The sequence below is a fragment of the Rhinopithecus bieti genome, unplaced genomic scaffold, assembly GCF_001698545.2.
Source record: "Rhinopithecus bieti isolate Rb0 unplaced genomic scaffold, ASM169854v2 scaffold_23405, whole genome shotgun sequence".
NCBI classification, from domain to species: domain Eukaryota; kingdom Metazoa; phylum Chordata; class Mammalia; order Primates; family Cercopithecidae; genus Rhinopithecus; species Rhinopithecus bieti.
Window position 1 is genome coordinate 2,773,934 of NW_016811519.1, and position 15,165 is coordinate 2,789,098.

At 38.1% G+C, this 15,165-nt stretch overlaps 1 protein-coding gene across 1 annotated transcript in view; it reads right to left on the reverse strand.

Annotated features, from left to right (window-relative positions):
* CFAP54 (cilia and flagella associated protein 54) overlaps positions 1-15,165 on the reverse strand; it is a 374,000-nt gene that overhangs the window by 164,765 nt on the left and 194,070 nt on the right. Inside the window, 3 exon segments of the mRNA XM_017893969.1 lie at positions 2,348-2,543; positions 6,225-6,278; positions 10,645-10,767. Of these exon segments, the coding sequence (XP_017749458.1) occupies positions 2,348-2,543; positions 6,225-6,278; positions 10,645-10,767 (373 nt within the window).

Here is a 15,165-nt window from a genome sequence, read left to right on the forward strand (position 1 = left end):
CCCCCCCAAAACAAAATAAATAAAATTACAAAAAAAAAAAAAACTGAGTCAAGAAATAGACAATTTTAAGAGAACTACAAAAAGAGATTGAATTACTAATCAAAATGCTATCCACAAATATAAGTTCAAGCTCAGATGTCTTCACTGTTGAATTCTACCAAACATTTAAAGAGTTAATATCAATTCTTCACAAACTCTTCTAAAATATAAAAGAGGAGGGAATACTTCCCAACCTCATTCTATGAGGCTACATTAATTATGTCTTTACATTTTCTGTACATCTCAAGACCAGCCTGGCTAACATGATAAAAACCCATCTCTACTAAAAATACAAAAAAACTATCCAGGCATGGTGGCAGGCACCTGTAAACCCAGCTACTCAGGAGACTGAGGCAGGAGAATTGCTTGAACTCGGGAGGCGGAGGTTGCAGTGAGCCTAGATTGTACCATTGCACTCCAGCCTGGGTGACAAGAGCAAAACTCTGTCTACAAAAAAAAAAAAAATTCTGTATGTCTGATGCAGAAATGACAACATTTGGGGCTTTGCTGACCTCCCAGTTCCTAGAGATGGTAAAAGACTCACCTGTGAGCACACCTTTCATGTGCAAACTAAAGAGCCCATGCCCCCACCACCTCCTTTATTAGGCTCTTACTCTAGGCCACTCTTCCCCTAATCACCCCAAGCCCAGTTATCAGTTATCTAGAGACAGCACCTATCCTGTCAGGGCTCACTGAAATTATTCAAACTAAAATTATTCAAATACTAAGCCTGTTCATCCTGCCTTACCCATTCATTTACATAGCAACCACAATAAAGGCTCTTGCTCATGTTTCCCTCCCACTGCCCTCTGCCTCCTGAGACGCAGCCCAGCTCTCCTATGTTTCCTTCTCCCACAGTGGTGTGGCACACCCTTCCTCTTGGAAACTGTAACTATTTTTTCAATGGCAGTCATCTGATCTGTTGGTCTCACCATAAGAAAAACCTACATTTTAAAATAGAGGCCCCAGAATTACTCTGATATCAAAACTAGACAAAGACACTACAAGAAAACTAAAGACCAATATGTCTTATGAGTATGAATGCAATAATGTTTAACAAAATGCTAGCAAACAGAATCTAACAAGTAAAAAGAACTATAGGCCACACGCAGTGGCTCACACCTGTAATCCCAGCACATTGGGAGGCAGAGGCAGGCAGATCACTTGAGATCAGGAGTTTGAGACCAGCCTGGCCAACATGGTGAAACCCCATCTCTACGAAAACTACAAAAAATTAGCTGGGCATGGTGGTAGGCACCTATTGTCCCAATTACTTAGGAGGCTGAGGCAGGAGAATCACTTGAACCCGGAGGCAGAGGTTGCAGTGAGCTGAGCTTGCACCACTGTGCTCCAGCCTGGGCAACAGAGTGAGACTCCATCTCAAAAAAAAAAAAAAAAAAAAAAAAAATTATAAACCATGATCAAGTGGGACTTATCCCAAGAATGTAAGGTTTGGTTAAACGTCCAAAAACCAATTAATGTAACACACCACATCAACAGAATAAAAAGCAAGAACCACATAATCATCCCAATAGATGCAGAGAGAGCATTTAATAGAATTCAGCATTTCATGATAAAAATCACTTGACAAATTAAGAATAGAAGAGAAATTGCTCAACCTGATAAAGCATATCTATGAAAAACCCACAGTTAATATCAAACTGAATGGTAAAAATCACCTATTTTTAAGGCAACATCTAATACCATTGAAAATTTCTCTATGGCCCATAAATCCCACCCATGGGTTATATACCCCATGGAAAGATACACTATGCCATCCGGGTATGTTGCACAGTGGCAATGTTCCTTGGAAATGAAGTGCACGTGCACTAGTGGAGGGGCACATTCCTTCTTATTCAATCACTCCTCTATTGGTGCACATGCACTTTGTTTCTAAGGAACATACATGGGGGATGATCATGGCCTAGAATACTATACAGTCAATATAACAGACCAAAGCAAAGCAGTAGACTTGGAGTGATTTCAATGAAGTTTTTCTGCATGGGAAATACCAAATGCAGAAAAATGTGAACATACCATTTTGTAAATAAATGATAAATCCTATCATGTATGTGTGTGTATATATATATGATAGTGTATTATATATAAAGTATATGAATATGGATATATATAAACAGGTATGTATATGCATACACCTAGATATAAGTACATATGTGTGTCATAATATGAGCTTAGAGAAAGATGTGGAAGAATATATACTATATCATTTATATAGATTAGTGGGGGCTGGGAGAATAGTTAGGGAAAGGGAGGAGAAAGGGAAATAAGCAAAAAATAAAACAACTACCTTTCAAGTTTGGTAGGTTTGGTTTGCTCCTGTCGGTAATTACTGTCTTAAATTTATTTTCTGGGACACAATTTATTGTCGCAGCCACACTTAGGAAAAAGTATGCTTTAACAAAATTAAACTTATTTAAGAGATGCGGCTGGCCAATTGTAACCAGAACTGCAGGCAAGCCTTTATTTCTTAATTCATCCATTGCCTAAAAAAATTGGAAAAAAGGAAAAGAGCAAGTTAGAAAATACTTTTCAGATATTATTAGCTTCATTCTTTTGCAGTCCACATTTGGTGTTGGATGAAGGAATATAGGGCTGGGCACGGGGTATTGTAAATGGGAGGTCTATTGAGAGAGACATGTCACGTTGGAACCATCTCAACAGTTCAACAATGCTTCTGCTGTTCCCCACCAATTTCTGACCTGTGCCTCATGAGGCCAGTTCTGCCATCATGGCAGAGTAAACCTGGTGCTCAGAGTGAAGGATGGGATCCTTTATCAAAACAGATAAACTGGAAGCTCATTAGACACATACACCGGCTACTCTGCTTTAGTGTGAGTAAATCAGAGATACTATGACAGGAAGAAGAAAAGATGGGCAGACAAGCAATCTCCCTACCCTGCTTAGAGTCCACCGTCAATCATTAGAACCCCTTCTCATATACACCCTCAACCCCCTGGGTCCTTGCCTATCCAAACACACTTCCTTAGCAAAACCGCAGCTCCAACTCTGAAATCCAACTCTGAGCCCTCTTAGGGTCTGCGTCCCTGGGGTGGAAAAGGGATGGAGAAAAATCACATAATCACACAAATTATCCCATTTTAAGTACCCAACCAAACCTCAATGCTGCCTGGTAATATTCCAATATTTTGCCAGTCCATTCACCCTCTCTTTCTTTCTTAGACAACGATTTCGCACCCTTCTCTCCTCCGAATTCTAACCTTTCCTTCCCTGGTTTCCTCCCAGCCAATGGCCTTGCTTCCTCCACTTCACTAGGAAAACTGAAGCAGTCAGAGTAGAGCAAACTCCTCCATCTGTTTCACCCACCTGAGCATCTGCCCCCACAGCTCTACCTTCCTTTCTGCTATCTAAGGCTGGCATTACCACTTAGGCCATCATTCCTTTCTCCAATGGCCTACTCAGCCATTCTCTCCTATATCATAAATATGCCACTCTCTACAGAAACATTCCTATCAGCACACAGTCATGCTTCATCTCCTCCATTTCAATAACCCCAAAACTCTCTATACCCCAACTTCCTTCTCCAGCCACTACCCCATTCTTTCCTCCCATTCACAACAACACTCTGAAGAGGTCCAGTTTCTCTCCTTTCATTTGCTCCTAAACCCACTCCATCCCTACATCTTAACCCTTTGGTCAAATTCACTGATAGCCTACACTTGGCTAAATCCAATGTTCAATTATCAGTCTTCAAATACCATGTTACTTCTGATCTGATGCCATTATTTTATATGCCAATTAAGCTGTCACATGCCATCAACTGTAAAATGCATTCTGATTTTAGAGACATTAAAAGTGAAAAAAATTCATGTTTAAGATTCAGTATATTATTATGTTTGATTCATCATCAAAATTTGATACTACTGATCACCCACTCTTTCTAAACATGCTTCTCCTCTTGGCTTTCAGGCCACCACACTCCCTTGATTTCCTTCCTATCCCACTGGCCTCTCCTTTTCTGTCTTCTTTGCTGGTCCCTCTTCTTCTCCTATACCCCTTAATATTGGACTGTCCTGGAACTCAGGGCTCTTCCTTCTCCTCACTCCCTTCCCTTAGGTGATCTCAATCAGGCTCATGGTTTTACTCTCATCTGAATACTGATGAAATCACAACTTTTTCGCTGTAGCTCCAACCTCTCTTCTGAACTCCAAATTCACAGAATCAACTTCTGACTCAATTCCTTCACTTGGATGTCTAACAGATATCTCAAATTCAACATCTCTAAACTCAATATCTCCAACACACACACACACACACACACAGAGGCAGAGGGGGAGAGAGAGAGAGAGAGAGAGAGAGAGAGGGAGAGAGAGAGAAATGTAAGCGCTTTGAGGTTTGGGAATTTGTATTATGGTTGACTGATGTATTTGATTGACAGCATCAGAACAGTACCTGGCACATGGCGGGCACAACAGATTAGGAGATTAGGAAAAGTAATCCCTTTATGGCATAAATCAATCAGGACACACTACTGCTCAAAACTCTCCTGTGACTCTTCATTTTGCTCAGATAACAGCCTGGTTACAATGGCCCTACAACCCCTTCTCAATTTGACCTGTCTGACCTTATCTCCTACTACTCCCATCATTCACAGAGCTCTAGCCACACTGGCTTAGATGTCCCTCACCAAGCGAGGCAATCTTGTCTCAGGGCCTTTGCACTTACCTTTCCCTCTTTTTAGATTGTTCCTTCTCCAGATTTCATATGACTCGCACCTTAGGTTGTTTCAGGTCTATTCACAAAAGCCACTTCAGCGAAGACTAACCTGATTACCCCATTCAAAATTACCATCTCCAACCTAGCCCCATGCTCCCAATTCCCTTTAGGCACAGCTGCATTTATTTTCTCTCATAGCATGGTTCTCCTTCTAATGCACTATATAATTTATATATTTATAACATATTCACTTATATATCATGCTTTATTACTAGTCTTGCTCATTAAAAAACAGGCTCCATGAGAGCTTGGAGTTTGTCTGTATTGTTGATTGATTAGTGTTGATTGACAGCATCAGAACTAATGTTGATTGGCAGCCTACCGCCTTGCACACAATAAGCTCTTGATTTTATTTGTTGAATTAATACGTAAGGCAGATGTTGGGGCTATCTATTCTAGAAAAAAGAGAAACTATTTGCCTTATGTAAACAAAAAAAATCCATTGTAGCACTCGCTTCTTTCCCTTTATGCAAAAAAACATAAAGTATAATCTGAAGAGTCTTAAGCAGACCAACAGTACTGTTTTAACTAATTAGCTAATAGAAACCGAGTTTCCATTATACTGTTAGTCTCTTTTTGCATAAAAGAAATCATCAGACAGACATTCTTTTATACCAAAACCACTCCCTAAAGAAGTGTTTTAGGATGCCCTGGCATTTAAGATAGGAAAGGAATAAATATTCTTAGATATCCAAAGGTCTTGGAACACTAAAATGAAATATGAATATGTATTTCTATCTTCCTAATACCAGTTATTTCATTTCAGGCAAATTGTTTATAAATTAAAACAAATTTTTATGAAAATAAAAAACAATGAATCATCTGAAGGATAATTAAAAGTGAACTTTGTGAAATAAAATGCACAATAATAGAAGAGTAATAAGATTACATGTAATAAAAGTTAGATATATTCCTATTAAAATTATGGAAGACAAAATAAAGCAATTTTGAGAAAATATCTCTCAAAATTATTTAATTAAAAATAAATACCTTACTTAATGCTGTTTCTTAGCACTTAAAAAAATAAAAACCATGTGTATCTATCTGCATTAACTGTCGCCTGGTTCTATGAACTCCTTCCTCATCCATAGCCCCCTTTAACAATGGTTGTGCCACAACTCTCCTGCTCTAACACTTCCTAGGAGAGACAGACTTCCAATACTCCTAAGATTTTTAAAAATTATTATTTCAAGATATTCAAATATTACTAGGTCATCAAGTGCTTAAGTCCCAATCATTCCATTTGTGACAGGAACAAATGTATTTAGATGGCCAGTAGAATCCTCTTTTTGTGAAAGAAACTGGGCAAAAAAAAGAATATTACACAGCAGATTTTCAGAATCAAAGACTGTATCAACCAAATAGATTAGAATGACTCAAAATTATCCACACTTAGGAAAACCACGTTTATAAAATATTATTATCCTTACCTGTATATTTTCTTTACTGGTAAGAGGTTTTCCTGAGTCAAATGATTGAAACATCTGTCAAAATACAAATAGTAACAGCAAGAACAAGATTGAGTATTCTTTTAAATAAAACATTTAATGTGTTCTAAAATTATTTTAATTATCATTTTTATTGAAAAAGTAATTTATGCTCTAGTCAGAAAAGATAAGCATAGTATAAAGAAAGTAAAATCATACATACGTCAAATTCCTTTAAGAAATACAATGTTAATATTTGATGTTTTCCTACTAATGTCTTTTGATGTATTTTAAATTTTAAAATAGATTTGTATTCCATGTTCACTAAACTTTTACATCATAATTTTCTTCACATATCATTAAATTATTTGTAAACTTCAATCTAATGAGTAGGTGATACTTTATCCTATGAATGCAGCCTAATAATCTCTTTCCTATTGCTGGACATCTCAGGGAGCCACTTCCCCATCATTATCCCATCATTCAGCCCTAGTTTAAATAACACTGATGACTATTTTGTCTATATTTCTGATTACTGCCTTAGGATAGATTCCTGGAAGCAGAATTTCTAGGTCAAAAGATATGAATATACTAAGAAAATTGAAAGAATTTGGCTCAATTTACACTCCCACCCACATTGTATGAAAATGTCAGAATTATTGCACTTTTAACAACAGTATTATCACTTAAAAAAAATCTTTACCAGTTTGAGACAAAATTGTATTGCTATTCAGAATAAATATTTTTGGTTGTTTTTTTCCTTTTTTGGTATATTATTTGTCATTATATTTGGCCTTAAATATAATGTTGCATTAGGAAACATTTAGTTTATTTGCCACAGGAGACTGATGTATCTAGTAGGATGCATCTCTCTTGGTATAGAAGACCCTTTTTAAAAGATTCCCATTGGTAGAGTCCAACAGCAATGTCCCTCTGCCCCTTCCTCAACCCCCTTCGTCACCAGGAAGTCACTAACAGCTTCCATGGACAGGTTGCTCACATGTAGATGGTGTCCTACTCAAGTACCTGTACCTCTTTGCCTGGCCATAAGAATGTTCAGGAGAGACTAGAAGTGCAGAAAATAAACCTTGCCAAAGAAGAACAACAGAAGTGTTCTACCTAGTCTCTCTGAGAGCCCCAGTTACCCATATTGGTGACCTTCTCATTCACGCTGTCTGGATTGGTTTTCCCCACTTCCCTATCTAGCTTTCCTACTAGCTCACCTTACTTCCTTGAATCACTTCCCAAAGACACTATTGTTCCCAAATCCTAGTCTCAGGATCTGCTTTTGAGGGAACCTCCCAAAACAATACATAACAGATAGCTTTTATTGAAAAAGTATTGGTAAGTGTTTTAAAATTTTTTCCCTTCTTTGAAGATATTTTTTATTATCCATAATACATTGAAAAGTGAGTAACTGAATCCAAGGGGAAATCCTTGGTGGTATAAATTAAAGAGAGTTTAATAATGGGACTTTAGATTCGGTGATAAGAGCAGAATACCAATATAATGCTAAAATAGAGAATTTTTTTAAAGGCCTGTGAAAAGTTCAATAGTAATCTGTAGGACTTTTTCAGTTACTTCCTTTACAAGTGAAACTTCATGCATTAATCCCTTCTTTAAATAACTAGCCCGCAGCTTAATACCATTGGCACCTATTTTAATTATAAATCTTGAACACATTTTCTCTTTTAATTACACTTTTTAAATTCCCAACTGAAGCTGGAAAGCTGCAAATTAACTTTGAGAATACAAAATCTGAAATCAGAATCTATCGGGAGATAGATTCACCCATACATTTATCTTATGAAAACTAGTTGATAAAAATGAAGTTTGGAATCTATTTGTAAAAATTAGTTTCTGACCTTTTCATTTATTTCAGTGAAAGCAGTGACCATTGAAAACTCTCTCTTGTTTCTCATCCTACCCAACTGGTTTCTCTCCTTCTCATCCTCCCGGACTCTAAATGTGACTGACCTTAATGTCTAGTCCTCCGACTTCTGCTTTTCTCTATCTGCCTCATCCCCAGCTGATTTCATCCAGTTCTCTGATTTTAAATCTCTCTTCTAGCATTCCCAAATGTGTCCCTGCAACCCCAACCTCTCCCCTGAATTCCAGACCCTATATGATCTGCACCTAACTATGCTGCATTTCCACCTGGATGTCTACTGGGAATCTCATACTTAACATGTTCAACCCCTATCTGGAGCAGTATTCCCCATCTCAGTACATGAAAACATCTTCCTACCAGTTGCTCAGGTTGAACACTCTACAGTAATCCTTGCCTCCTTTCTCTTACATCCTGTATCCAAACCATTATCAGCAAATGCAGCTGACTGTACCTTCACAACACACCCAGAACCGGACTGCTGCTCACTCCCTTCACCACAATCATCTCAATCATTATCATGCCCCACCCAAATTATCTGCAACAGCCTCCTAACTGGTCTCCAAATGTATACCCCTGCCCACCCGCAGCCTCTTCCCCAATAGTAAGCAGTGTCCTTTCAAATGTTTAATTCCTATCATGTCGATTCTCTGCTCAAAACTGCGCTATTTCTCATCTTATTTAGAGAAAATTCCAGTCCTTATCAAGCCCTATGAGGTCTTACATGATCTGACTCCTAGGTCCCTCCTCCTCCTCCTCCTCTTCCTCTTCCTCCTCCTCTTCCTCTCCTCTTCCTCTTCCTCCTCCTCTTCCTCCTCCTCTTCCTCTTCCTCTTCCTCTTCCTCCTCCTCTTCCTCCTCATTGCAGCCTCACTTTGCCTACTTGGCTTTCCTTAACCACTTCTTGCAAGCATCCCTTTTAGAACCTTTGCCCTCACAGTTCCTCCTACTTGGAAGGTTGTTCCCTCAAATCTTTCCATGGCTCACTTCCCTCAAAACTTGCTTATTATAGAGATTCTCCAAACCACTTTGGATAAAACAGCACCTCACTGCCCTGGTCACTCTCCATCCCCTCAACTCTGCTTGATTGTCCTTGACAGCTGTGTATATACCTGATATATACTTATGTGCTTAATGTATTTGGTGTTTGTCTTCCTCACTGGACTGTAAGCTCCAGGAAAGCAGGAGCCTCCCTGTTGTCTTTCATCTGCTCTATCTCCATGCCTGGAATGGCACCTGTATTCAGTAAGCACTCAAAAAATATATTTTAACTAAGTAAAGTGTAATTAACTGAGGAGCAAGCAAGAAAATATTGCTAATTTATTCCAGGTAAGATGATGCTTAATTTATGCCACAGAAAATGAGCAAAACAATCAACCAACTGACACCAATCTCACTCTCTGTCCCTTCTCTGTGTATATCTCTCTATCCATCTATCTATCAATCACACAGATATATGCATACATATGGATGTATATACATACATACCCATGCACATGCATGTGTCCAATTGCCTAATAAACATCCCTCTTGAGATGTTCTGTGGATAGCCTCACACCCTATTACAATAAGTTATAATGCTGTAGCAGTCATATGGAGTAATAAGAAGGTACATTTTAGGAGAATACTCTGAAGTAATTATCATATTATATGTAAATATGATGTCAGCTTATGCTAGTGGTTTTCAAGACTTATAGCTCATTTCCCAGGTTGCTTTAGGTCCTCCAAATTTGAATCCAACCAGCTGGTATTGTGCCTATCAGTCTCACTCCTCACACATACACTCTCTCCCAAGCAAACCCATTTGCTACCTTCTCCTATTTCCTTTATTGCTGGTCTAGGAGGGTCCAAGCATCTGCCTGAAGCATGATCACCCAGCGATTCCCAGATCACCATGAAGACCAAAAGAGAGGAAAATAATAGCTCCTTCTGATTTAATTTATGCTTTAAACATCAACTCCAGTATTCATTTTCAAGGGTGCTTCAATTATCCAGTTTATAAATATAAATTAAACAAGCCAGGTAAAAACTATCTCCTAAAATCAAAAAAGGTTAGACAATATGGAGGAATGTTCTCTCCTCACGGAAATCAGAAGAAATTTGAACACATTCTTAAAACTTTGGTATAAAGTATGAAAATCAAAGAGATCCAAATAAGACATAAGGAAAGACTATTTTGATTTAAAATATTAACCAGAAATTGTAATGTCAGACCCAAAAAACTAAGCAGTAGTGGCTGATAAATGTGCCTAGTGAGACTGCCCATGGTAACTATAATAAAAAGCAACATGCAGCATTCCTGAGCCAGAATTTGACTGCAAAAACTACTTCAAAACCAGGCTCCCTCCCCCATGACACCCTTCCAACCCAGACCAATGAAACCTCATAAAATCCTGATGTTAGTTGTAACCAGACTTAACAAAGAGGTCTAAAATACCAGAGATTGTAAATACACTTTCGTGGGAGTGTTCCCTACATTTTAGGAACATATCCCTCACAGGTAAAGAAATTGCTTTGAATCAAATTGTCAGGTTACCTTTGTTTTTCCAGTAGCTTTATAGCCTGCGGGTATTGAACAAGGCATGTTTTTTCCATAGAAAATTTGGGATATCTCATAAAAGGCTTCAGAAAAGAATCTCAAATCTATAAGGACTTCTATCTGTAAAGGAAAGGAAACAATGAGGTACTTAATTAAACAATTTGTTTTACTTAGAAAACAAAGTATAGAGAAAATCATCAACTTTCTGAGATCCAAAGTTTCTGCTTAATGTTGGTAATGCATTATGAATTAATGTTTACTAGACATAGTGGAGAGAGATCCAAGTGTCTGTGTGTGTGCCCATATACATGTGCAATGGACCAAGAAGCTAACAACAGCAGGCGGCTGTTCAAAACAATGGACATTTATCAGATGCTGCTTACTTCATCAGAGGCAAACACATTGATATTTTTATAGTATGATAGCTGTATAAAAGTTTTTTTAATGATTTTTTTTTGTTCCCATTAACTATAGCTCAAAAGAAAAACAAAACAAAAACACTCCTAATGTTCTCCAGCCCAACGAGGAAAGTCAAACTGGGAGACTAACTCCACAATGTATCAACATAGAGACAACTACTAATTTTCTTTTATTTTTAACTTTTAAGTTCAGGGGTACTTGTGCAGGTTTGTTACATAGGTAAATTGCATGTCATAAGGGTTTGGTATACAGATTATTTCATCACCCAGGTAATAAGTATGAGGTAGGAGAATAGGGTCTGGAGGAAGGGAATCGAAGGCTGTCTCACGCCAACTTCCTCGAACTAAATTGAAAGGAAAACCCTAACCTTCCACACCTAAGTAACAAAAGGACCAGAGGCTACTCCCTTTGCAAACCCCCACCTTTCCTGCGCGGCAGATAGGAAATTGGCTGTCCGCAACCAATCAGACTGATTGCAGGTGAGTCTTCGTTTCCATAGAAGTATAACTTTGTAACTTCACCCTAGCCTCTGATTGGTTGCCTTTTGCAACCAATCAGATGTTTGCACAGGACAGTAACCTTTGTAACTTACTTCAGTCTCTGGTTGGCTGCTTTCTGCAACCAATCAGACTGATTGTGGGCCACCACTTCATTTACATGGGGTGAGCACGAAGTGGTCAATATGAATAGGGGACGTGTGGACCCAAGAAAATTCTAGGGAATATTTGGACCCAAGAAGATTCTGTATCCAGGCCCTTGAGCCGCTGCTCACGCCCACTCCCACACTGTGGAGTACTTTCATTTGCAATAAATCTCTGCTTTCATTCTTTTGTTTCATTCTTTCTTTGCTTTGCTGGGCGTTTTGTCCAGTTCTTTGTTCAAAACGCCAAGAACCTGAACAACTTGCAGTCACAACCCTCTACTGGTAACAAGTATAGTACCCAATAATTAGTTTTATGATCCTCACCCTCCTCTCACCCCGTACCCTCAAGCAGGCCCCAGTGTCTATTGTTCCTTTCTTTGTGTCCATGTGTCCTTAATATTTAGTCCCTGCTTATAAGTGAGAACATGTGGTATTTGGTTTTCTGTTGCTGGGTTAGTTTGCTTAGGATAATGGCCTCCAGCTCAGCTCCATGCAGGTTGCTGCAAAGGATATGATCTCATTCTTTTTTATGACTGCATATTATTCCATGGTGTATATGTATCACATTTTATCTAGTCTATCGATTATAGTCATTTAGGTTTATTTCATGTCTTTGATATTGTGAATAGTGCTACAATGAACAATTTTCTTATCCATAATTAATGGCCACTGTTAATTTTAAATACATATATTTAATAATATTAATCAATTTATAGCTATATATTTTATACAGCTTAATTTGAATATAATCCAGCAGGATCATCAATCAGAAAATTACAGAAAAAGTCGTTCTTATTTAAATTCGTTCAACATATTTATGGAGTACCTCATATGTACCAAGTCCTCTTGGAGGTTATATTCCCTCTTGGAGGGATGCATGTTTAGCTAAGTTTCAGTGACACATGAAGATATACACAAATACAAAGGGATACAAGGCACTCCAAATGCTATTTTCAAGACTGTGGTCAGGAAGGAATTCTCTGTGAAGGAAACCTTCAAGAGAAGATTTGGGAATGGCATTAAAGGAGACAGACATGAAAATCTGCTAAGGGACCTTAGTGTAGAGGCCATATGGCAGGACTCAGGGAGCAAGGGGAGGAGGTCAGGAGGTGAGTGTGAATGCTGGCCAAAAAAGGTCAAGTAGAACCTGAAGACCAGAGTAGGGATTTTGCACATTCTTCTTTGTGTGATAAGGAGTTACTGGAGAGTTTTAAACAGGACAGGGCCCTAACCTGACTTAAATTGTGAAAACTATCTAATGACTTTGTAAAGAGCAGAGAAGGGTAAATGTGGAAGCAGAGAATAAAGTACGAAATTAGATGAACATGTAAATATATAACATTGGAAAAGAAAATTCCATTTATCCTCAGCATGTCCACCCATCATACTCTCTGTTTCCCATTTGTTATTATCTTAGGAATCTCAAGAGTGTGCGAATTTTAAAGAAATAAAAAGGTGTGCTAGTGGGAAATTGGATACATAAATAACATGAAAATAAAATATAAAAGATCAGGAAAATATTTTTAATAAGAAAGAGAAAATTGCTTGTCTATCGAGTTGCATACTTTGGTCTTTGACTAAGGTACCTTGATGTCTAATCTCCCCAGTGCCATATAATATCAAAGGAGGCTCTGGGGGAGACATATAAACTCTTTCAGGTTTCTAGATGACCATTTTTCTCATTACCCCTAAGAGGAAACACTTCCCTATATCTGTATGTGGTTAGTTTCCTTGAGTCTTGACTATAAGATTGCTGAACATGGACTCTTTCTGGCTTCAGTTTATCATACCAATCGGACCATTTGAAAAAGCAATTGGGTAAATAATGGACATATATTTTCAGAGGTGACCGACACTGCAAACACAAACAAGCCAGAGAGCAAAAAGAACTACCCATAAATCAACCATTCACTCACACAAATATAGAATCACTGGTACCCTTCCTAGGTTTGATGTGTTGAGAGTGACAAATCTTTCAAGATGTTGGCAGTTCTAAAGTGAAGCCAGGCCAGCTGATCATGAAGAGGTCTTAAAGCTTTCCCTGAAAGACACTAGGACACTACAGAAACTTCAGTGTGTGATCGATTGCTCTTTGATTTGTCAGGAATCATCACTGCGTGTTATTTCCCAACTATGACTTTTCTCTCTTCCCACTCCCTGACCCCAGTTTACTTCAGAAAGGTCAGGCAAACTCTGCTCACACAGGCTGTCATTCCTTCCTCTGTAGGATCCATCATTTGTCCTCTTTCATTGCTCTGTCAAAACCCTAGTCTGGTTTTTCAATCCTACTATGCCAATAAGATCCCACTGCTCACTCTACTCCTGACATTGGTACCAGACACCAGATAAGATCATGTCATTCTCCTGATCCAAATTCTATAATTAGTTAATTATATAAATAATAAGATTCTATATAAATTCTGTAATTAATTATCCAACCCAGTTCTCCAGAATTGAGTCCACAGTTCTTCTCTGGTTTTTATGCTACTCTAGGACAAAAACAGCTAACAAGTGCTAACAATATGATTTTTAAAAAAAGTCATCTAACCACTTTGTTCCAGGTTATGTCTTTTGGTGCCCCTCTAGATCTCCTCTTGATGAGTTATGATCATTGTAACCCTTTCATGCTTCTTGCCTCTTAAGGACAGACCAGATTGTACATGTTACAAAATTCGGATATTGCAATCTCTTAATTTCTCTTATGGCTCCACCTCCAAATTACATCTCTTCAGAGTTGGGAATTCAAGACTAAGTCCCTGGTATTCTCAATGTCATCGACCTCTGGTATACTCATGTTATCTTCTACAACCTGCCTACCCAAAACCTCCACTCTAGTGTAACTGAAACACCCCTGGCCCCTAAACAAGTCAGTTATTTTCTCACCTATCTTTCACACTGACGGCCAAGAAATGTTCCCTTTTTCCTCTCTCCTGCTCCATGAATTCTACTCTTTTCAAGCCTAAATCTTACCTACTTAGTGAAACCTAAAGACTCAAAGCCATTTTTTCCTCTTTCAAACTCCTGGAGAGTCTTCATCACACTCATTTGGAAATGATCAAGTGGCAGGTGCCAACATTATTATCTTGGGTATACGTCCTGTCTTTCTTCTTAGTTTTCACTTCCTTATAAGCAAGGATCATTGGTTACATTTCTTCAACTGGAGTTACTAACGTTGTGCTTTTAAATAGGAAGTACTCAATAACTGTTGTTTTAGAGTTAAATCAATAAATATCTGCCAAGTATTTTCTAGGTGAGTTCCCACTAAACACTAGAGAGAGTGCACGTAGGCACTTGAAAAATGTCTGCAGATTTTAAATTCAATAGTTAATTACTGAATTTCACCTATGTGAATGTATTACTCAAGACACTACAGGGAATTAAAAGATGAATAAGATACAGATCCTAGCCTCAAGAATTTTGCAATATTGAAGAGAACATTATCTTTTGGAAAAAAG